The 22,405-nt window shown below is 47.4% G+C and overlaps 2 protein-coding genes and 2 long non-coding RNA genes across 7 annotated transcripts in view; 1 reads left to right on the forward strand and 3 right to left on the reverse strand.

Moving 5' to 3' along the window:
• Window positions 1-15,449, forward strand: part of ccdc85cb (coiled-coil domain containing 85C, b) — a 35,244-nt gene extending 19,795 nt beyond the window's left edge. Inside the window, exons 2-7 of one of the 2 annotated variants that reach the window (XM_058078178.2) lie at window positions 1,817-1,896; window positions 3,158-3,199; window positions 8,498-8,599; window positions 12,337-12,429; window positions 12,564-12,662; window positions 13,466-15,449. In XM_058078178.2, the coding sequence (XP_057934161.2) occupies window positions 1,817-1,896; window positions 3,158-3,199; window positions 8,498-8,599; window positions 12,337-12,429; window positions 12,564-12,662; window positions 13,466-13,555 (506 nt within the window). In that variant the 3' untranslated portion in view covers window positions 13,556-15,449. The remainder of the gene's footprint in view (window positions 1-1,816; window positions 1,897-3,157; window positions 3,200-8,497; window positions 8,600-12,336; window positions 12,430-12,563; window positions 12,663-13,465) is intronic. The other variant, XM_058078187.2, reaches the window with a different exon arrangement.
• On the reverse strand, window positions 7,247-10,977 carry LOC144901286 (uncharacterized). 2 transcript variants are annotated; one of them, XR_013629449.1, is made up of 3 exons: window positions 10,003-10,977; window positions 7,579-7,717; window positions 7,247-7,491 (listed from the first exon to the last, which is right to left on the reverse strand). It is a non-coding gene; the product is annotated as an uncharacterized LOC144901286 (long non-coding RNA). The 2 variants fall into 2 exon arrangements; XR_013629450.1 differs by lacking the exon at window positions 10,003-10,977 and adding an exon at window positions 7,822-7,933.
• ccnk (cyclin K) lies at window positions 15,274-19,161 on the reverse strand. Of its 2 annotated transcripts, none has more exons than XM_058078095.2 (11): window positions 18,971-19,161; window positions 18,216-18,451; window positions 17,810-17,891; window positions 17,604-17,735; window positions 16,965-17,070; window positions 16,830-16,887; window positions 16,585-16,754; window positions 16,315-16,523; window positions 16,205-16,235; window positions 16,062-16,133; window positions 15,274-15,992 (listed from the first exon to the last, which is right to left on the reverse strand). In XM_058078095.2, the coding sequence occupies exons 1-11, from the start codon at window positions 18,977-18,979 to the stop codon at window positions 15,472-15,474; spliced, it is 1,626 nt and encodes a 541-aa protein (XP_057934078.2). In that variant the 5' UTR covers window positions 18,980-19,161; the 3' UTR covers window positions 15,274-15,471. The 2 variants fall into 2 exon arrangements, with proteins under 2 accessions (XP_057934078.2, XP_057934068.2); XM_058078085.2 differs by having other exon boundaries at window positions 18,216-18,454.
• A 900-nt stretch (window positions 19,162-20,061) lies between these two features.
• The window catches only part of LOC131132540 (uncharacterized), a 39,234-nt gene continuing 36,890 nt past the window's right edge, over window positions 20,062-22,405 (reverse strand). The window contains exon 6 of the long non-coding RNA XR_013629376.1: window positions 20,062-21,539. This is a non-coding gene — a long non-coding RNA (uncharacterized LOC131132540). The remainder of the gene's footprint in view (window positions 21,540-22,405) is intronic.

The raw sequence follows: 22,405 nt of genomic DNA on the forward strand, positions 1-22,405 counted from the left end.
AGCCTTTTGCACACAAGACTCCGTGAACCACCTGAACCGCAGCTGGAGGTCTAGCGCCGATACGTCCAACTTCTGCACAAACAGGCTGAACACAAACACGCACAGTCGCCGGCCGGCGTCCATCTTTGTCGTTTACCCGTGGCCACCTTCACTCTAATCGGCTTGAGACCGGGACCTGGGTCAGGCCGGCAGCAGATGAGTCCAGATTAGAGGGTCACAAGGCAGAAGCAGGAGATTAGCGCTTTTAGCGTGTTTTTAGCCTTTGCTGCTGATTCAACAACACATCTCATCAATCAATCAATCAATGAGCGTGGACCAGATGGGGTCTGGATGATTGGGCCTAGGATGGGTGTGCAAATAGTGGACCCTTTGGACCCTTTGGACCCTTTGGTCAGTCGGTGGGTGGAGGCGGGGCCGCTAGCATACACACAGTGCAACATAGCAGATATACGTAAGATATATTGGTAGATTGCAATATATTGTCATACTTTGTCATTCTACTTTTCCGAAAAGAAAGTTTGCCGTAAAAATTTGGTCTTGTCTCGTTCCTGTAGAGCCAACCTTGCGTATCGTCTTATGACCCCCCCTTATATCGTCTTACATCGCCCAAATCATTCTTTCCTTGTTTCTGTAGACCTTGGTGGTCCAAAGTTTGGCCGCTGGAGGTTTCTAACCTGAACCCTAAATAAATAATACTGCACAAAACAAGGAAAATCCATCCTAATTGCTGGCTTTGAAGCAGGTGACCAAGAGGCGGTTTGCATCACTCCTGCTGCACAGGCAAGCCTAACACCCCTCGTGTGTTTGTGAAGTATTTTGGCGGGGAACGTGAATACGGCGCATGCGGTGGAACTGAGTGGCACCGATGGTGCGTGGTCACATGGTGTGATGCGTGAAGACTGAAAGTAGTTGAGAAGAAGACGATGGGAAAGCTTCAGCATCAGACGGCATGAAAACGGCATGACTCCATGGATGGACTCCATGTCCACTTCATTGTCTGCTGCACTGTTAGGAAAGCGTGCGCTCCACCGCCACCATTCGGATGGATCCGCCACACTTCCAAGCTGTCCGTGGAGCGTCGCTGGACATTCGTCCAGTTTCAGCCAAGGTCTCAGCGAGGCTGACCTGCCAATCAGAATCCATAGTTAAGAGTGCTTTTGTCCTTGGAAATAGGAAATAGAAAAGCTGGATATGAATTCCGAAATATGCTTTTACCATGATTCCAGTCCCCTCATCTCCTTCACATTTCCGCATTCAACAGTAAATTCTGTTTCTACTGGCCAGTTAACGTTGAAATCATCTTTGGAGGACATTTTCTTCTGTTTGAAGAAGCGTTTTTTCATCTTCCTCCTGCACAAACACGTGAAAGTCCATGTTATCATTCCCACATTTCCGCTTCTCAAACAAAAGAAACGCTCTCCTGATGGCTCTCCTGTCTGCCGACTTGGGCTGCCATCATGTCGTAAATTAAACACCGCGTCGCTGCTTCCTGTCCCCTGTTTGAACTCGCCGCTGCAGCTTCATGGCGATCTCCTCCTTTGCAGCCGCGGCTGTGACGTGATGGACCTGGATGCTCGTTGTAGGCAAACATGTGGCGGCCAAGAATGCGGACGCAGGGTCAAAGGGAGGTCGCGTGTGGATTAGCCAAGTGGGAATGTTCACTGGTTGACCTTTGACCTCTCGTGGTTTTGAAGACGATTTCACGTTTCAAGTTCTTCCCGCTCAGAAAACCTTTGTGAACTCTGGTCCTCCACGCCGGCTGCCGGATGCTTCTTTGAAATGCTAATGTGGTCTCCTCTCCTCTTTTCTTCTCCAGATTCCTCCTCCAACTACATCCGACAGCTGGAGACCAAAGTGCGAATCCTGGAGGACGACAACAACAAGCTTCTGTCGCAGGTGAGGTGATGTGTGTCAACACGCTGTTGTCATGACGATTGATCCCGCATCCACCATTCCAAGTTGCCGGCAACTCCTTATCACGTTTGGATGTCCACTTTGACGTCAGCAAAGACCACGAGTGGACCTCCACCAAGGCTCGTTTGGGTCAGCTCCGTCGTTGATGCGAAAGAATGAACAAAAGTGCCGTTTAATCCACATTTAAGGGGGAACTGCACGTTTTTTGAATGTTGCCCATCATTCCCAATCCCCCCAGTACAGAATCCAGTACTATCATCCGGCCAACATAACCTGGCAGGACATTCGTCCCTCCTTTACGAAGGTCCATCGGTTCCAGACCCGACCGCGATAAAAGCATTTCCACGATATTTGCAACGTTAATAAATGGAATGATTTTCTTGTTAGAGCATAGAAAACCTTTTATGACTTCTTAGTATGGTCTTGAATGCGACTAGAGACCTGTACACATGAAGTAACACCCCTATGCCCCCTTTGCACTCCTAGTATTCATTGTGTACTCAGGCTGTGTAGACGATGAAGGTCGTTCATTGAATAGCACGAGCAGGTTTGTCCACACTGAACATTTCTAGTTCTGAAATATTGCAGAGTGAAGTGGAGCTGCCTGGTGGAGGTGGTCTCAACAGTGGAGTGTGGGAGCAGCGAGGAGGCAATCATTTCCCTCCCCGTGGGCCGGGAATCGATTATCTGGTGTGTTTAGATGTAGACGCCGTGATGGCATGCCGAAATGGTCCGGGTCAAACTCCGGTCGACAAAAGATCCTCCGGCAGCCGACGTTTGAACTCTGCGAGAGCTCCTCTTGTGCAACTTTTGAGCGGAGCCAAAAAAAAAGCGAAGATGCGGAGATGAGAGGCAGTGCAGGCGGCGGCTGTCTGACGCATCGTTAGCAGAGCGCCGTGTTTATCCATGTTTAATTCATGGCGGAGTCTTCAATGGCGAGTGTTGATGCTCACCCCCGTGGCAAGGAGAGGCGGGGGGGATGTAAATGACAGCAAAACACCCCCCCCTCCCCCCTCCACGGTTCACTGTGAGGTCACATGCTAGCTAGCTAGCGCCATGTCAGCGCCGTCATTCTTCTCTCTCATGCTGTCAGTGGAGCGTCGCTGAAGCCTTTTTATTCCTTCTGTTCACTTCCTGTCCCAGAAGGCCGCCCGATGCCGCTAAGCGCTGCCATTAGTGGCGTTGTGATGCTAACCTGTTGCAACGCAGGAAGGACTCAATGCTTGTCTTCTTTTCTCTGCAGGCTCATAACCGTTATAGTTTATCACAGATACACGCCACCAAGGTAACCCATCACTCTTCGTTTTGACTTTGGCTTTTCCACTCGCTCGTCTGTGTGGGGGCGGGACTTTCAGCTCAGCTTTTGGCTTTTTGCATTTTCCCATTTGCTGAAAAAACGTTGGATTTAGCCTTCTTTGGGTTCTGCCGGGACCTGCGGTGACGTCCTCCTACATCCTCCTGCTGCAGAAAAGTAGAAAAGTGAATAAAAAAAATTTGACCAAAATTTAAAAAAGGTAAGGTTAACCCCTTACCTTTTTTCTCAAAAATCAACATGTGAAAAAATTGGCAATTTTAGCCTTTTTTGGGGTCTGCCGGGACCTGTGATGACAATGTGGGAGGTTTCTACATCCTCCTGCTGCAGAAAAGTAGAAAAGTGCATAAAAAAATTTTGACCAAAAATGAAAAAAGGTAAGGTTAACCCCTTACCTTTTTTCTCAAAAATCAACATGTGAAAAAAGGTCAAATTTTAGCCTTTTTTGGGGTCTGCCGGGACCTCTGATGACAATGTGGGAGGTTTCTACATCCTCCTGCTGCAGAAAAGTAGAAAAGTGCATAAAAAAATTTTGACCAAAAATGAAAAAAGGTAAGGTTAACCCCTTACCTTTTTTCTCAAAAATCAACATGTGAAAAAAGTGGCAATTTTAGCCTTTTTTGGCGTCTGCCGGGACCTGTGATGACAATGTGGGAGGTTTCTACATCCTCCTGCTGCAGAAAAGTAGAAAAGTGCATAAAAAAATTTTGACCAAAAATGAAAAAAGGTAAGGTTAACCCCTTACCTTTTTTCTCAAAAATCAACATGTGAAAAAAGGTCAAATTTTAGCCTTTTTTGGGGTCTGCCGGGACCTCTGATGACAATGTGGGAGGTTTCTACATCCTCCTGCTGCAGAAAAGTAGAAAAGTGCATAAAAAAATTTTGACCAAAAATGAAAAAAGGTAAGGTTAACCCCTTACCTTTTTTGTCAAAAATCAACATGTGAAAAAAGTGGCAATTTTAGCCTTTTTTGGCGTCTGCCGGGACCTGTGATGACAATGTGGGAGGTTTCTACATCCTCCTGCTGCAGAAAAGTAGAAAAGTGCATAAAAAAATTTTGACCAAAAATGAAAAAAGGTAAGGTTAACCCCTTACCTTTTTTGTCAAAAATCAACATGTGAAAAAAGGTCAAATTTTAGCTTTTTTTGGGGTCTGCCGGGACCTCTGATGACAATGTGGGAGGTTTCTACATCCTCCTGCTGCAGAAAAGTAGAAAAGTGAATAAAAAAAATTTGACCAAAATTTAAAAAAGGTAAGGTTAACCCCTTACCTTTTTTGTCAAAAATCAACATGTGAAAAAAGATCACATTTTAGCCTTTTTGGGGGTCTGCCGGGACCTGTGATGACAATGTGGGAGGTTTCTACATCCTCCTGCTGCAGAAAAGTAGAAAAATGCATAAAAAAATTTTGACCAAAAATGAAAAAAGGTAAGGTTAACCCCTTACCTTTTTTGTCAAAAATCAACATGTGAAAAAAGATCAAATTTTAGCCTTTTTTGGGGTCTGCCGGGACCTCTGATGACAATGTGGGAGGTTTCTACATCCTCCTGCTGCAGAAAAGTAGAAAAGTGCATAAAAAAATTTTGACCAAAAATGAAAAAAGGTAAGGTTAACCCCTTACCTTTTTTGTCAAAAATCAACATGTGAAAAAAGTGGCAATTTTAGCCTTTTTTGGCGTCTGCCGGGACCTGTGATGACAATGTGGGAGGTTTCTACATCCTCCTGCTGCAGAAAAGTAGAAAAGTGCATAAAAAAAATTTGACCAAAAATGAAAAAAGGTAAGGTTAACCCCTTACCTTTTTTGTCAAAAATCAACATGTGAAAAAAGGTCAAATTTTAGCTTTTTTTGGGGTCTGCCGGGACCTGTGATGACAATGTGGGAGGTTTCTAAATCCTCCTGCTGCAGAAAAGTGCATAAAAATTTTTTGACCAAAATTAAAAAAAGGTAAGGTTAACCCCTTACCTTTTTTGTCAAAAATCAACATGTGAAAAAAGGTCAAATTTTTGCTTTTTTTGGGGTCTGCCGGGACCTGTGATGACAATGTGGGAGGTTTCTAAATCCTCCTGCTGCAGAAAAGTGCATAAAAATTTTTTGACCAAAATTAAAAAAAGGTAAGGTTAACCCCTTACCTTTTTTGTCAAAAATCAACATGTGAAAAAAGGTCAAATTTTAGCTTTTTTTGGGGTCTGCCGGGACCTGTGATGACAATGTGGGAGGTTTCTAAATCCTCCTGCTGCAGAAAAGTGCATAAAATTTTTTTGACCAAAATTAAAAAAAGGTAAGGTTAACCCCTTACCTTTTTGGTCAAAAATCAACATGTGAAAAAAGGTCAAATTTTAGCTTTTTTTGGGGTCTGCCGGGACCTCTGATGACAATGTGGGAGGTTTCTACATCCTCCTGCTGCAGAAAAGTAGAAAAGTGCATAAAAAAATTTTGACCAAAAATGAAAAAAGGTAAGGTTAACCCCTTACCTTTTTTGTCAAAAATCAACATGTGAAAAAAGTGGCAATTTTAGCTTTTTTTGGGGTCTGCCGGGACCTGTGATGACAATGTGGGAGGTTTCTACATCCTCCTGCTGCAGAAAAGTAGAAAAGTGAATAAAAAAATTTTGACCAAAATTTAAAAAAGGTAAGGTTAACCCCTTACCTTTTTTGTCAAAAATCAACATGTGAAAAAAGATCAAATTTTAGCCTTTTTTGGGGTCTGCCGGGACCTGTGATGACAATGTGGGAGGTTTCTACATCCTCCTGCTGCAGAAAAGTAGAAAAGTGCATAAAAAAATTTTGACCAAAATTTAAAAAAGGTAAGGTTAACCCCTTACCTTTTTTGTGGATGGATGGACGGATGGATGGGTGGATGGATGGATGGATGGATGGATGGATGGATGGATGGACGGATGGGTGGATGGATGGATGGATGGACGGATGGATGGATGGGTGGATGGACGGATGGGTGGATGGATGGGTGGGTGGATGGGTGGGTGGGTGGGTGGATGGATGGATGGATGGACGGACGGATGGGTGGATGGATGGACGGATGGACGGATGGATGGATGGGTGGATGGACGGATGGGTGGATGGGTGGATGGGTGGATGGACGGATGGGTGGATGGATGGATGGATGGACGTGCAACACAGGAGTGCATGCCTGACTTTATTGTGTAGCCTTTAAACGCGTGTTCACTTCAACGTTGTTCGTTTCTTTGGAGTGGCCGTGTTGTTTCACTTCCTGTGATGGCAGGAATGTTGTCTATGTCACCAGGAGAGGAGGAGGTCTTGAAGCAACACGCGACCCCCCAGGACAGCTTTGCACGTGCACACGCATGTTCTTTTAGCTTCCTGTCGTTTTTGCACACGCCGCTGCCTTGATGACGCACTCGCCCCTCCGGCGGGTGTTGCGTGTTTAGTTGTGGTGCTTTAGAAAGGTTGAGTCCCCCCCCCAAAAAAATAATAAAACACATTAAATGAAGCATTTACTGTATTTCCTCATGTTTGCTTTGGGGCGTTTATTCACTCGACTGCAGAGTAAAGCTTTTATTTGCATAAACACACATATAGTATACAATATGTCTTAAATGGACATAGTACATAGTACACAGTACATAGTACAGGTTATATATACAATATGTCTTAAATGGACATAGTACACAGTACATAGTACAGGTTATATATACAATATTTCTTAAATGGACATAGTACACAGTACATAGTACAGGTTATATATACAATATTTCTTAAATGGACATAGTACATAGTACATAGTAGAGGTTATATTTAGGGTTATATATACAATATGTCTTAAATGGACATAGTACATAGTACAGGTTATATTTAGGGTTATATATACAATATGTCTTAAATGGACATAGTACATAGTACATAGTACAGGTTATATTTAGGGATATATATACAATATGTCTTAAATGGACATAGTACATAGTACATAGTACAGGTTATATTTAGGGTTATATATACAATATGTCTTAAATGGACATAGTACATAGTACATAGTACAGGTTATATTTAGGGTTATATATACAATATGTCTTAAATGGACATAGTACATAGTACATAGTACAGGTTATATTTAGGGTTATATATACAATATGTCTTAAATGGACATAGTACATAGTACATAGTGGTTATGTATATATATATATATATATATATATAGTATATGTCTTAAATGGACATGGTGTCGCCTTCCTGCATCACACCTTCCTGGTATAACACGCTTGGGTGTCCAAAGTGTGGCACCGGGGCAATCTGTGAAACACGGCAGGAATCAAACCAGGGTGCATGATGTCACACAGCAACATGGAAAGGAAGGTAAAGTAAAATACGTAGCGTTACCTTTGGCTAGCGGCCTGAGGCATCGGGCGCCAGTGTGTGCTGAAGCTAGTCGCTAGCTGGCTGGTAGCTTCAGCGGTAGGCCGCTCACATGATGGACATGGAGCCTGGGGGGCTTCCGGGAGGTGGACTGGGTGTGTCCCTGTGGACACAGAGATGGCGGTTTAGCTGCTGTAGGTGCTGCTGTTTTGGTTAGCGATGGAGGGCAGCCTGCGGGGGAGGGGGCGGCAGTGGAATCCTGGCAACCTGCGGGGGAGGGTGCGGATTATAGCGCCAACGGTTCACAGCCAAGGTCTGACAAGAACACAAAACATTCCCAGTTGTTCCAAACGGTCCCGAGTCAAGTCGGATGAAAAGTGGGGGAGCTGAAGATGTAAAAAGACCAATAGAAGTCGGCGGGGCGGAACGGGGGATATGGGGGCCTTATGATCGGGTGGCCGCGAGACGCGTTGAGGTCGTTGATGCTTTGCTTCACTCCAGCGGATACGACATTTTCAGGGCTCGCGTGCTGACAGCGACTAAGCCCGGAGGAGGCGTCGCCGGCAGGGAGTGACAGGACGGGAACCCAAACGGAGAGATGAGGAAGCGCCACAGGAAGGAAGGGAAAGGTTAGCGGGACGCTCGCACGTGCGTTCATAAGATAACGGAGCCAGACGGACGACGCCGTCTTAGACGCGTCCCCGCAGCTCTGTGGGATATTTTTAGCCCCGGCGCTCCTGGGTGTCACATGTTCTTACACGGCGACACGCTGGGGGGGGCGGATGACAACAGGAAGTACAGTGTCACCGCGGGACACGAGGACTAAAACTAAAACAGGCGGGATCCAACATGTCGGCTCCCTGGAAATGTGGGCATTCGTCCTTATGGACGTCATGTTTGGGGTCAGCGCGTCTCACATGTGCTTCTTTCTGGCCCCGCCCAGTGCAACCCAGGTGACCTCCGAGCCCTGAGGAAAGGAATGACCCTCTACCACTCCGAGTCCCAGCTGTCCTCGCTGCCCCAGCGCCAGGACGCCATGCCCTTGGTCAGTACGCACACGTGCACGCACACAAACGTGCACACACACACACACACATTGTACAACAACAGGAGAGGGTTGGCATTTTATCAGAATAATGATGATGATGATGATGATGATGTTCTGACAACGTTTTATTAGGTTGGCTTGGCAAAAATATTCTCTACTCTATATACTACATCATGTATACTGGCCATGTGTCTACTCTATATACTACATCATGTATACAGGAAGTATACTGGCCATGTGTCTACTCTATATACTACATCATGTATACAGGAAGTATACTGGCCATGTGTCTACTCTATATACTACATCATGTATACTGGCCATGTGTCTACTCTATATACTACATCATGTATACTGGCCATGTGTCTACTCTATATACTACATCATGTATACAGGAAGTATACTGGCCATGTGTCTACTGTATATACTACATCATGTATACAGGAAGTATACCGGCCATGTGTCTACTGTATATACTACATCATGTATACAGGAAGTATACCGGCCATGTGTCTACTGTATATACTACATCATGTATACAGGAAGTATACCGGCCATGTGTCTACTGTATATACTACATCATGTATACAGGAAGTATACTGGCCATGTGTCTACTGTATATACTACATCATGTATACAGGAAGTATACCGGCCATGTGTCTACTGTATATACTACATCATGTATACAGGAAGTATACCGGCCATGTGTCTACTGTATATACTACATCATGTATACAGGAAGTATACTAGCCATGTCCCGTATTGGCTTTTTGCCCAAAATATTTGATTGCAGTTAATCACATTTGGTCCATAGTTAACTCCCAATGAATCACATTTGATGGCAGATTGAAATAAGTTTTTATCTATAATAAGTCGGGGAAATCTCTTTGTGGTAAACAATTCGATGTGCAACTACAACGATAATTACATCCAATTTTATGTAAAAGTATATTAATGTGGGAACTTTGGGACATTTAAAAAATACAGTCAGCAAGCATATTTTTGTATTAGTGTTTAACTTTATTATTAGCATATTAGCTCTTAAACTCGCCCACAAATGTTCAGCAAACCCAAAATGCGAGCGAGTGAGACCTCTCACACTAACATGTTTTTGTTTATTTGTGTCAGCTCAAAATAAGATGAGTTTATTAAGATGAGATGCTGCTTTTAAATTCTAAAAAGCCTATTGAGGAACATTCAGAAAGGATTATTATTATTAAGTCATTTCCTCAACGTACCTTTCCTTCGTGAAATGTAGAAAATAGCTCAAACATTTCATTTCTCTTTTAAAACACATTGAAATACATACAAATGCATCATTATACTACAGTACATATTATTTTATTACAATACTCTAACTATTGCCACAGTTTTTGAATGTTTAATGTGATTTGTCCTACTTTTTTGACGGTCATTGAACGCACCGCTGCACCGTTCCCCGATGCCCAGAGGGATGTATGGATGTTTTTGGATGGATATTCCTCTTTTTCTTCCACCTCATACTTGCTCCCGAATGCTGATGCTGCAGCTCCTTTGAAGGCAGTCCCTCTGTGGATGGGGGGCGGGGGGGTCAAGGTCAAGTCGGTGTTTTCTCGATGCCTCAGGAAGGTCACAGTGGCACTGGAAGCAAAAATGGACATCATGTTGGGATGGCGTGCCTTGTTGCCATCGTGGCGGCGGTGCTACGCCAGGTCAGCTCATGGACTTGACCTGCGCCCCCTCATGGGCGCCACTCTAAATACATACGACCTTGAAGCCCATCCCCACAGCCAAACATCCCATGGAGCCGACAGCGTAGCCACAAGATGGTTGCTGGAGATGTTCTCCTCATATTGTCTTCTAAAATGAAGGATGGTTTTTACATCATTTCCCATCAAGCATCTGAGGAATCTTGTTGTCAGATTGAGGACGGCGAGAACCACGCACACAGGAAGTTAGTGTCACTCCAAAGCGACGGCAACGTGGCGGCCGAATAATCCGGCTAACGATTCCGCCGTCGGGACGGATGCCGATTGATTGCCTTCCTGCGTGTGCGGCCAGGGATGGATGGCGGCGTCCTGATCCATCACGTCATCTTTTCCTGCTCCTTCGCTTTGGGGTGAGTCGCCGAGGAAGACGAAGCCTTCATCTCTGATTTGTACGCGTCTGGCCGCCATGCCGTGTTTAGACGTCTTTCCTTCCAAAGCAGCAGCCCTGCTTGCACTTTCCATGGAAAACCTTCCATCCCTCATTTCCACGTTTGGTCTTCAGAGTCCACAGGAGATTCTTACTGGCTGACCTAGCAGACCGCCGCCCCCCGGGGACGAGTGCTGGTAAGGCGTTTGGTTTTCCCTCGCCAACGCCATCTTGGGACTCACGTCGTGAAGGAAACAAACAATGCTCATTCTGGAGACAGCCATGGCTCGCCATCGATAGCCAAGGACCGCCTCTTACCGCTTCCTGTTTCCTGTAAGCAACATTCATTATTGCCGGGCCGTCCAAAGCTTTTCCTCCAACCTGGCAACGTTCACATTTAGTACAGATGTGCTCAGAGGTTCTCTACATTTCACCTCAGCTTTGTCCTACACGGTGACGGAAACGTCCTATTAACTCTTTCAATGCCAACCATTTTACCAGACAAAGGACAACCCCTTCACTGGCGGCCATTTTCCAAAGGACAACCCCTTCACTGGCGGCCATTTTCCAAAGGACAACCCCTTCACTGGCGGCCATTTTCCAAAGGACAACCCCTTCACTGGCGGCCATTTTCCAAAGGACAACCCCTTCACTGGCGGCCATTTTCCAAAGGACAACCCCTTCACTGGCGGCCATTTTCCAAAGGACAACCCCTTCACTGGCGGCCATTTCCTAAAGGACAACCCCTTCACTGGCGGCCATTTCCTAAAGGACAACCCCTTCACTGGCGGCCATTTCCTAAAGGACAACCCCTTCACTGGCGGCCATTTCCTAAAGGACAACCCCTTCACTGGCGGCCATTTCCTAAAGGACAACCCCTTCACTGGCGGCCATTTCCTAAAGGACAACCCCTTCACTGGCGGCCATTTCCTAAAGGACAACCCCTTCACTGGCGGCCATTTCCTAAAGGACAACCCCTACACTGGCGGCCATTTCCTAAAGGACAACCCCTACACTGGCGGCCATTTCCTAAAGGACAACCCCTTCACTGGCGGCCATTTCCTAAAGGACAACCCCTTCACTGGCGGCCATTTTCCAAAGGACAACCCCTTCACTGGCGGCCATTTTCCAAAGGACAACCCCTTCACTGGCGGCCATTTCCTAAAGGACAACCCCTTCACTGGCGGCCATTTCCTAAAGGACAACCCCTTCACTGGCGGCCATTTCCTAAAGGACAACCCCTTCACTGGCGGCCATTTCCTAAAGGACAACCCCTTCACTGGCGGCCATTTCCTAAAGGACAACCCCTTCACTGGCGGCCATTTTCCAAAGGACCACACAACTAAATTGGGAATCCTTAACACTTGATGAATGACACAAAAGACGTAAACATTGCAAAGCACAGCCAGGCGGCTCCGTCTTGTTTGTGAAAGAAAAAGCCCACAAAGAGAAAGTTGGCTTGTGTTAGCAGAGATGCTAGTTATGCTTTCCATGTTGGTCTCCCACGGCGTCCATTGGCTGCACGTTCATCACAAGCAATTATGCAAATTAGAGGATGATGTTCTGCCTTGGTGAGCCTTAATAACACCAGGAATGTTTGGGATGGTTCCTCCTGACAGGGAACGGGCCGTCTTCCAAACAGCGAATCCTCCCCGGCCACGGGATATCTGTCCTGCGTCCAGAAGCCCGAGGCCGTGGTGCACGCCATGAAGGTAGGCGGGGCTTATTTCTTTGTGCTATATTTCAATAAGTGCCATTTACCAACTTATGCCACTAGGTAGCGCACTTGCACTCTTTAATAGCCAGCTAGCGTACCTAATGAAGCGTCTCAACTGCGTTCTGGCAGGTTCTGGAGGTCCACGAGAACTTGGACAAGCAGGTTCCTGAAGACTACGAGGACGACCTGAGCGAGAAGGAGAAGGCCATCGTGCGGGAGATGTGCAACGTCAGTTTCACACACACACACACACACACACACACACACACAGGTTACTATTATGGGATGCAGCAAAGGAGAGAAGCTTTTGTTTTTAACGTTAACTAATGAGCACTAAGCTCTTCATCGTCTTTCTTGCTCTTTTCACCCCCTCCATCTTTCTGTGTATGTGGGGGGTGGGGGGGTCGCCCTAGTTGAGCTGTCAGAGCAATTAAATAGGAGCGCTGTGGGAAAAGAGCCCCCCACCCCCTCCCAGCACCCTCCATCTTCCCCAGCTGGCGCTGAAAGGTGCCGTGAGGAGAGCGAGGCTATCGGTGCTCGGCAGACACACAATGGCGGCTCTGTGGGCCGACCCGCCCTCTCTGGAGACAGAGACAAAAGGGCGGGAATGCGCGTGTCCGTGTGGACGCTTTCATGGCGACTCGCCGTGACCACTGGGCCTTATTTGACACCAACACTGAGACCCCCTGGCCTCCGTGTCCTCGTCACCTGGGCTCCATGGAAAGATGACGAGTTGATCATCATCAGAATGATGGATTAGATGTCATGGCGCCCCGTGCGGGTGAGCCAGTCAAGCCCCTTCCCAAGCCGTTGTCCTTCCTGTGCCTGTTCACTTGGAAAGCAACACTCCCTTTTCCCAGCAGAAGTACGTAGTTTGGACATTTTGATTCCAAGATGGGTTTTTTGCGCGCGTGAACTTCCAGGCCGTCTGAACATGCTTATTTGAGCTGTCCAACTCCCGCCGCGCTAACGGTGCATGCACGTCCAGAGGATGTCCACTGATGAGGCCATTTGTCGTCATGTCTTTCCAGGTGGTGTGGAGGAAGCTGGGCGACGCTGCGGGGTCCAAACTGTCCATCAGGCAGCACCTGTCAGGAAACCAGTTCAAGGGTCCGCTGTAGCATGAGCATGCGTGCCCACCTGCATGGCGACCGGTCCGCCGCCCTGACCGGGTTCCCTCCGCCACACACTCAGACAGGCTCCACCAGCGACCGCCCGGTCCGCTCCTCACTCGTGTTTTCATCTCTGCCAGCGTCCGACAATTTTGCACCTGATGGCTCGCCGCTTTGTTTTGGTTTTTTGTGAACCCGTGGAGGCGACAGGAAAGACTCACGTCATGTGACACTAAGCTACCGAGTTCCAAGCACAGCGCTTCCGAGCCGGCGGGGGGGCAGGAGTCCATCTTGGAATATTTTTGATATTACCTCCTGTAGCACCCCCTTGCACCTGTCAAGCCCCCCCCCCAATCTAAGGGACTTTACATTAGCATTAGCGTACAAAAGTGTTAACTAGTGCAAACCCACTGTGACCTAGCACCTTCTCGCTCGCTTAGGACCACGGTGTCTACCATGTTTGTTTTAGCGTGGCCATGTGATCAACTTTTGGTATTAATGTTTTTTTATGATCTTGCTGTTCTAGGAATCAGCGTTTCGTACTTTCTAACGGTGAACAAAACCACCACCAATGATAGGATGCTGTGTGCATGCTCGACAATCATCTTCTCAGGTTGGGAGGGCGACAGCTTTAGCGCCTTTGTGGAAGAAATACCGCATAGTCGGTAGTAGAACTTGTCCGTGTTTTCCACTGCATGCTTTTGGAACCTTTGGTTCTCCACACACTTGTCTCTGTCCCCTGATCAAGAAAGAAAAGATGTTGTGATGTCAAACGCGTGGATAGCGATGGAAGCGCGTCTTTTGCTGCCTTGTGATTGGGCAGCTGTGGCCCCTCCCATCTCTTCTCCCAAATAACATCGATTCACTCATGATAAAAGTGGCCTTTTTTCTAGGGAGTGATCAATCGGAAGCCATGATCTTGTAGGAAGTGCTGTACTTGGCCGCACGGCGTTTACATGGGGATCATTCTGGAACATGTGGTCTCCAACAGGTGGCTCGTGAGCTGTAAATTTTTAAGAATATTTGCGTGAACTCTTTAGGATTTTGTTTTAGAAATGCTGGATATTGAAGGGTGGCCATATTTCCATAAGTAAAAACTGGGACACACGGTCCAACAAATGGGACTGCACGTTTCCTCAAAGATAACGCCATCAATACCGATACCGATACCTGTAAAGCACGCCGCCTCCCAATGCATAGGAACAAATTACAAAATGCTATAAACACCAGACACCAATTCAGAGATTGAGAGGCATTCAGAGAGGCAGCAGATGTTCCCCAGACTAATGTGGCGTCAACACTTTGTCTTCCCTGTGGGTTTGTGTTGGGCATTGCTAGTCTTTCATTCAGCATGATGACCAGGACACAGCATCGAGTCCACAAGGACCGCTCTGTTAGAGTGGAGCCGTGCTCGGCCAATAAACAACCTCAGTGTTGCCAGTCACAAAGAAAAGAAACAGCTCACCTCGTCCTTAGTTTTTGTCAAGTCGAGCTGAAAGCCGGAGCCCATGTTCTAGAAAGGCTAGCTAGCATGTTCTCGCCAAGCTCACTCATCCTGAGGACCAAACAGATGGAAGAGGCCACTTTAGACTCCAATGAAAGAAATTAAATAAACGACTTGATGAAAATAGAACAAACGGGCTCCATGCGTCTTCATTCCTGCACCAACACTGCCCCCCTGTGGCGCAAATGCGCAACTTTGGCCTGCAACAAAAAAACAGGTGAAATTGATTGAAAAAAAGTCATTTTATTTTTCCAAGTGCCACTATGACACAAAAGCAAAGAGGCGGGTGTGAAACCAACGTAGGAATGTAAAGATGAAATGTACAACGTCAATGATCCAGTGTTTGATATCACATCACGATATCAGGTTGATCCCACCATGAGGATCCTGCTTCGCCTTTGGGATGTTTGGGTCCACTCCGTCATCTCATCCACCCTCCACGGTTCATGGGCATGCCGGGTGGCGGGGGTAGGGGCACCTGTGGTTGACCTTGAGGCACGGGGGGTGGAGGCGGGTACCCGGTGGGAGGGAGGCCGATGCCAGGAGGGGGTACATGGGTGGGGGGCATGTGAGGTGGTGGGTAGCTGTTGTACCCTGGCGGAGGATAGCTTGGAGGCATGGTCGGCGGTGGGTAAGTGGCAGGTGGGGGAGGGACTGGCGGGGGTGCTGTGGGTGGAGGGTAAACGTGGTAGGGCGGCATCGGGGGCGCGTAAGTGGGTGGCATTGGCGGAGCGTAGGAGGGGGCCTCAGTCTTCATCATGGATTGAAGACTCTGGTAGCCCTCGCCTGACATGTAGGAGCTGCTAGTGGACATGACGTAGTTGGAGGGTGGCGGCGGCGGGGGCCGGTGTGGCAGGGGAGGGGGCTGGCTAGGGGGCGGGGGAGCAGCTTCGCTCTGTGGTTCTGCTTCAGTGGGAGGGGCTGGAGCGGCGGGTTTGCGCTCTGTGAAGGAGAAGAAAAAATAACCACATGCAAACAACCCAGGGGCCTTTCATATGGGGGGTGTCTTACCCGGGGGCGGCTGTGATGTAGGCAGAGGGGGCATGGGGCTCTCCAGGCGAGGAATCTTTGATCCAACTTGTTCTGGCGGACATGAAAGCATGATCAAACCTGCTCGTGTTGGGTGTTAAAATGAGAAGGGTGGCGGGGGTTACCTGGGGGCTTTGGTTCATCCTTGGGGGAGGCCTGCAAGTGAAAACAGATTGGAGCTGATTTTGCAGAAATGCCAAGGAAGGTGGAGATGAAGCCCTCACGAGCCACTCACGTGTGTGCGTTTGAGCTGGCGCGTGGGGCTGGCACTCTGAGGGGACGTCTTCTTGGTGGGTGGTAGGGGAGGGTTGGCGGGCTGGGGCGGAGCCTGCGGCACAGGAGGGGCCGGTGGCATGGCTGCGGGCCCGCGCTCCTTCTCCTGCACCTGCTGAGGGATGGGCTTGTTGCCGTGGGAGTAGAGGTCCAGGATCTGATGGCAAATGTCTACCAGAGACACCGGGGGGCGGTGAGGACACGCGAGAGGACACCAACCATACCTTCCTACCTTCCAGCAGCTCCACAGGGACGTCCTGCACAAACTGCTCCCACCAGCGGCGTGACGACTGCTTGGCGGTCCACTCCTGGATGTCGAACTTGCAGAGGCGGCCGGCGAGGTACATGACGGCCACGGCGATGATCTCTGGCTCCCACTGTAGCGACAGCATGGTGCATAGGCTGGGGGGGCGGGGGTGTAACACCGTCAATCTCTGCCACCGTGATGCGTGTACAGTCAGCTGACTGGTCGCTCACCTGTCGTTGACGAAGGTCCAGGCCATTTGCAGCACCTTGCAGACTTTGTTCTTCTCCCCTTGAAAGCGTAAGAAGTCAGGAACGTCAGACACTGACTTCCAACGTGGAAGGATAGTCGGCATGTCGGCATCTCACCTTTCAGCTGCTTGACGTAGCGCAGCAGGAACATGTAAGGATGCTCCACCTGCAGGTCGAACTTGATGGTCTGGAGGAGGATCCTCTCCAACACCATCACCTCCTCCTGTGGGACACAATGAAACCAAGACTCTGCTAAGCCTGCTCCACTCACAAGGTTTCAGTTAGGATTTGTATTATTAGGCCCGTCACGATAATTGACAAACTGATCAATAGAAAGTTAAAGGTGGATAATTAACATAGGCTGGATGACAGGAGGGTTCACTCTGCCTCTGTCTGTGTGCATTGGTGAACGGAGAGAGGGGTCCTGACCTGGATGAAGAGGATTTAGTGGCTAGTGTGGTGAGGCAGCATCCACTAACATGAATGGAGGTGCAGCGATGGTTTCTGTTTTTAACCAAATGAACAAGCGACTGTCTCACACAGATACACTGTGCACACCATACCCGAGTACCCGAGTACAATATAGTGGGTCAGATGGGAATTACACCTCTCATCACAATGAAAAATTGTCTACAAAATGTCACTCAAATGTATTATGGATAACTTGTAGCACAATTACTGACCAATCAATTAGTGACCAACAACATTGGTCATGGTGACAGGCCTATACTACAGGCGTACTATAACCAAGTCTACCTTTGGGTCGTCCCCAAACTGAGCAAACTGCACGTCGTTGAGCAAACTGCGTGCCGTCTTGATGATATCTTTGCACTTTTTGGGCGTTTCCTCCACTTTGCCGGCCAGGAAGAGGCAGCAGGCACCCGTCACCTGGCGACACACACACACACACGTCACCAACATTGATTGGCATACGTGGCTCCACACCCATGTGGTCAACATACGTATCTGGGGAACTGCTTGAAGGAGTGGAACATGTAGAAGCGGTGGAAGTAGATGATGCCCGTCGCCAGCGTGTCGTAGTGTCTGCCTCTGGTTAAGGAGATCATGTGGGCCGGTCATGTGACTTACAACACAAACGGAATAAAAGAGGCAGCTAAAATGCACATAATAGGACCCACCTAAAAAAGCCCTTTGAAAAAAACTCCAACAAGGGCCCATTTGCATAACATGAGGTGCATATTAATTTTTGAGAGTGAGCTTGTTGTGATAGTGGGCTTTCTATGTGGAACAGCTGTGTCTCGTTGCATGTATTCATTACCTGCCTCTTTTCATATTTTCAGAACAGAGAGAGTTGGAGATAAGGATTGTGGATGATGGGCAAAATAAAAAACCAATCAAAGAGGATACAGGCCAAGGCGTGTGCCCACGTCGAATATGAAGCGAGCCCCCTCTCTGCGGTAGCGGGCCTCTGTGCCAGGGTCCAGGCCTTCAGACTGGGAGGGGGTGTGGGCCAAGTCTTTCTTGTCCCAGTACCAGCACGGCTTGATGTGGTCCAGCATGGCCTGGCCCGGTGTGGCCATGATGTCCTTGGACTCCTTCATTTGCTGAGGAGAGGCGATGGAAGACGGGCCTGCGGTGCCGACCTGCTGCAACACATTTAAAAAATAAACACACCCATAAAGATGAATAATAGTTCCATTCAAACCGCAACATCACAAACAAGCTACAATACAGTCTACAATACCAATACCAAGTTTAGTAGTAGGAAATACACATATTACACTAAAGAATACAATATTGGTCCTCAATGTCTCAGTGATTAGCATGTTAGTCGTTAACTTTAAGAGGATAGAATTATGGAATATGTAGTCCATGCGTAAGCATCATTGAAACTGTCAGCATTCCTATTGTCTGAGCTCAGTGTTAACCGACTTGTGTCGATCTTTGAACATAATTATCTGTCCCAATAAACACCCATAAATTGGGGACTCTTATATTCCACATTATGCCCTAATAAAATAAGTATATAGCGGCTTATCCACCTTTAGCTAAAGAAGCTAGCCAGCAAGCAGAGCGCCGCCTGAAAACTTAAGCAGCTGCGGTTTACATCCCGGCAAAGTCAACAACTCTCACATATGCTTGATTTATAGAAGATGACTCACCTTTAACATGTATCCGCTGGTTTAAAAAGTCAATCCAAACGACGGAGACAACAAATCGGAGGTGGTTGAACGAGTGCTAGCTAGTAGATGTCGTCCATTGTGACGAGGACGCAGCCATTATGGCTTACGTACACTACGCATGCGTCTGACGTCACGATGCGCGACCCGTGGTAAACGGGCTGACTGATTGGAAAAAAATGAAAATGAAACAAACAAAAAAAATCGACAAATATTTATATGTACACAGATATTATGGCAAACTATGCTATGGTTGATATTTTAAGCCTCTGTAAACACACTGTAGGAAAAAGAATACCGTACTCTAATTATCACTTGATTTTTTTTAAACTTCCGATCAAGTCCACTAGAGGGAGCCAAATAGCTACAGACCAGCCGAGAAAATGATGCATGTAATTGAATAAACTATGAGACGTTATTCTTAAAAAGTCATTTGTAAAATGGCCGAAAAGACCACTTTTCCTGCTTGAACCCTTGCTGACCTCTATGCTAAAACGTGTGCTTGTGGCGGGAAGGTGGTGGAATTAGTCAGATGTATATTTCTCAAAATTCTGTCTCTTGTTATTGGACGATTTGAGAATGGGTTGTGAGAAAGATGACTGATAAGAAGAAGGAACAAGAATGAAGACACTCCGGGGCAAAAAAAAAGCTTCTTTAGCATTATTATTACCAATCCCAAATAATTTACAGATAACAATAAAATTGAGTATGACAATAAATAAAATACATCAGGGTCTGCTTGAACGCGACCTGTCCACTCTGTTGTCAACTTGCCTGTGAAAAGTTCGCCTGTTGACCCCCCCAGACCCCCCTGCTCTCCCACATCTACATGGCAGCCTCACCTCTGAGACGTGTGAATCATTTACGTCCATATTAAAAAGTGGAATCTGCATGCATTATAAATTCATCCGTGCTCGGACAAATCCTCTTAACTGGGGGAGGAATTGTCAGGATGCGTCCCGCGGAAAAGTAAGAGCCTTGTCTGCTTGTATCGCCCTTAGCAAGGCAGCGTCTCAATCTGTCACTCACACACACACACACACACACACCACACACACACACACACTCAGTAAATCATGGTATAAATAATAGATGATACTTTCTTTATTAATATTAAACATTGCATAATGAAGCCACACAATCTTCACATTAGCATGAGCGTCTCATTGTTGATGTCACGCTCGGTATCAAAATGGACGCCTCTGACCTTTGAACCCAGGGCTCTCTGGACCTCACCAGCTCTGCGTTGCCCGCCCCCTGCTCATAAAAAGTGCATTATACGTGGCTTACCACTCATACATGTGACCTATTTTGAGACGATGCTTTAGGGACCCGAGTGCACGGGAAGTGTACCGCAACCTGTAAGGGTTGGAATCCGAGCATCAAAGGATGCATCAAAGTTCAGACTGGAGGTTTTTTTTAAACTATTGTTTCACTAACTGCCACGGTTAACTTCTTTTTACACTTGTACGACAGTTACGAGTGTGAAAAAATGTAATTAACTCAAGTCTTTGTCTCCTCTGTGTGTTGTAAAGATACACAAAGAGGTAGAAAGAGGCAGCTAATGGATGCACGTCATGTATTGACACCTGTATTGGGCCTAGCAAGGCAGCTATTCAAAGAGATCCAAAAAGCTCCACCAAGGTTTTCTATGCATGCTGTGAGCATGTAGTAACAGCTACATGGATGCTAACGTGTCGTACTTGGAGTATTTTAGTAGAACTTCCTTCCTGGGTGCATTGATGTCACATAGCAACATAGAAAGGAAGGCTACTAAAATATGTCGCGTTACCTTTGGCTAGTGGCCGGAGGCATCGGTCATCCAAATCCATTCTGAAGGTTTCAAGTTATTTTGAACACAAACAAACGTTGGCAAAAACGGGGTCTGTGCCGCGCTTGGCAGAGGTAGAAATGGCAGCCAGAATTAGTCTTCATGCTTAAAGTACAGAAGAGTTTCTGGTCTGGCCTTCGAACTGGCTAGCGGAACGTTGAACACTTGTCGTGAAACCTCCATGACAGTTGATGGCGGTAACTCCGACTTCCTTTCCCCCCAAAGCCAAACCACTCAGAGGCGGACCGGCCTCCCGGGCCAGACCTTGTTGCACCTAAGAAGCTCTGGTGCTTGTGTGTCGGCCTCAACTTTTCTTTGTGGTGTGCTTGTTTTGTGTAAATACCCGGCGGTGCGTTCAGGTAGCACCCATTAGACGGCGTGTCCCCTCAGAGGCAACACTTTGGACTTAAAAGATTTCCCGTGTCCACAAACAGAGGCTGGGCGCCGCCTTGGCAGATACACGCTATAATGGAGGCATGGATGTATTATTGACAGCACCCAAGGGGGGTGGGGGGGCGTCAAGGGAGGGGCAGGGAGGAGTCTATCAGCTCTTCATATCGTCTTCCTTTCGCATGCGCCGGGGCAACAAGGAAGGAAAAAGAGATGGGGTGATGGGTCGGGTCGGCCATGTTGGCGGGCCCACGTGTGAACGATGGCTGTCGTGCCGTCGCCGCTCGGCTCTCTTCAGTCGCGCCGAGGTTATGTCTGCTTGAGCCAGAGCTGAGATGACATTTCATTTATATAAATAATTAGTAGGCCTGAAAGTCCCCCAGGCCTGCCCCCCAGCAATCAAACTTCTAATGCTCTTAAAATTGCTCGCCATCTTTTATTAATACCCGCGACTGTAAAATGTATCGCAGTGGCGAGCCAACGCGCTTCCTCTGCTGATCCGCCAGGAAATGGTGTCAACATTGAAACGCTGGTATTGGAGGGATGGGGGGTGGGGGGGGGGGGCAGTGTTTCAACTGCTTTACATCAGCACTTAAACGTGTGAATACAGTGAATTAGGACGGCTCATTAGTGCCATTAATTGCCTTTAAAGTGAACACAATCTGCCCTTCAAGGCCTCTCTTCAGTTCAATTAAGGAGGCTGCAGCCGCATCAGGTCTGCCGAGGGAGGACGCACTTTGCCGTTGACCGCCCGGGCCAGCAGAGGGCGCTGCCGTCTCACAGCAGGCGCCGTGCGGCACCGTCTTTGGGGCTCCACATGTTCCATTTACTGGCTTTTGCTGTAGCTTCCGTGGGAGGCAGCATGTTCAAGGTTCTATTATGACCGACTTTGGTGCCCCATGAGTGACTCAAGTAGTGATAAGCAGTAAGTCAGGTCATTTAAAAGGCAAAAATGTACGGTTACTCTGAATGTTTCCCCACTTTTGTGATGTAGTGATGAATGAAAACATGATTGATGAAATAATTCCATTGTTGGCTTTTTGTCTTTTGTCTGGAATCTCATTTAGTATGACCTGATGGCTTTTCCCCAAAAGACTTTTTTCAGGCTTGTGATTGGCTAAACCATCCTCAATTCAAATAAAGGATTCAACATTGGAACAGTTTAGCGAAAGTAATTCCAGTCTTGAAAACATCAC

This window comes from Doryrhamphus excisus, linkage group LG11 (assembly GCF_037039965.1).
Source record: "Doryrhamphus excisus strain RoL-2023G ecotype Guam linkage group LG11, RoL_Dexc_Guam_v1.1, whole genome shotgun sequence".
NCBI classification, from domain to species: Eukaryota; Metazoa; Chordata; class Actinopteri; order Syngnathiformes; family Syngnathidae; genus Doryrhamphus; species Doryrhamphus excisus.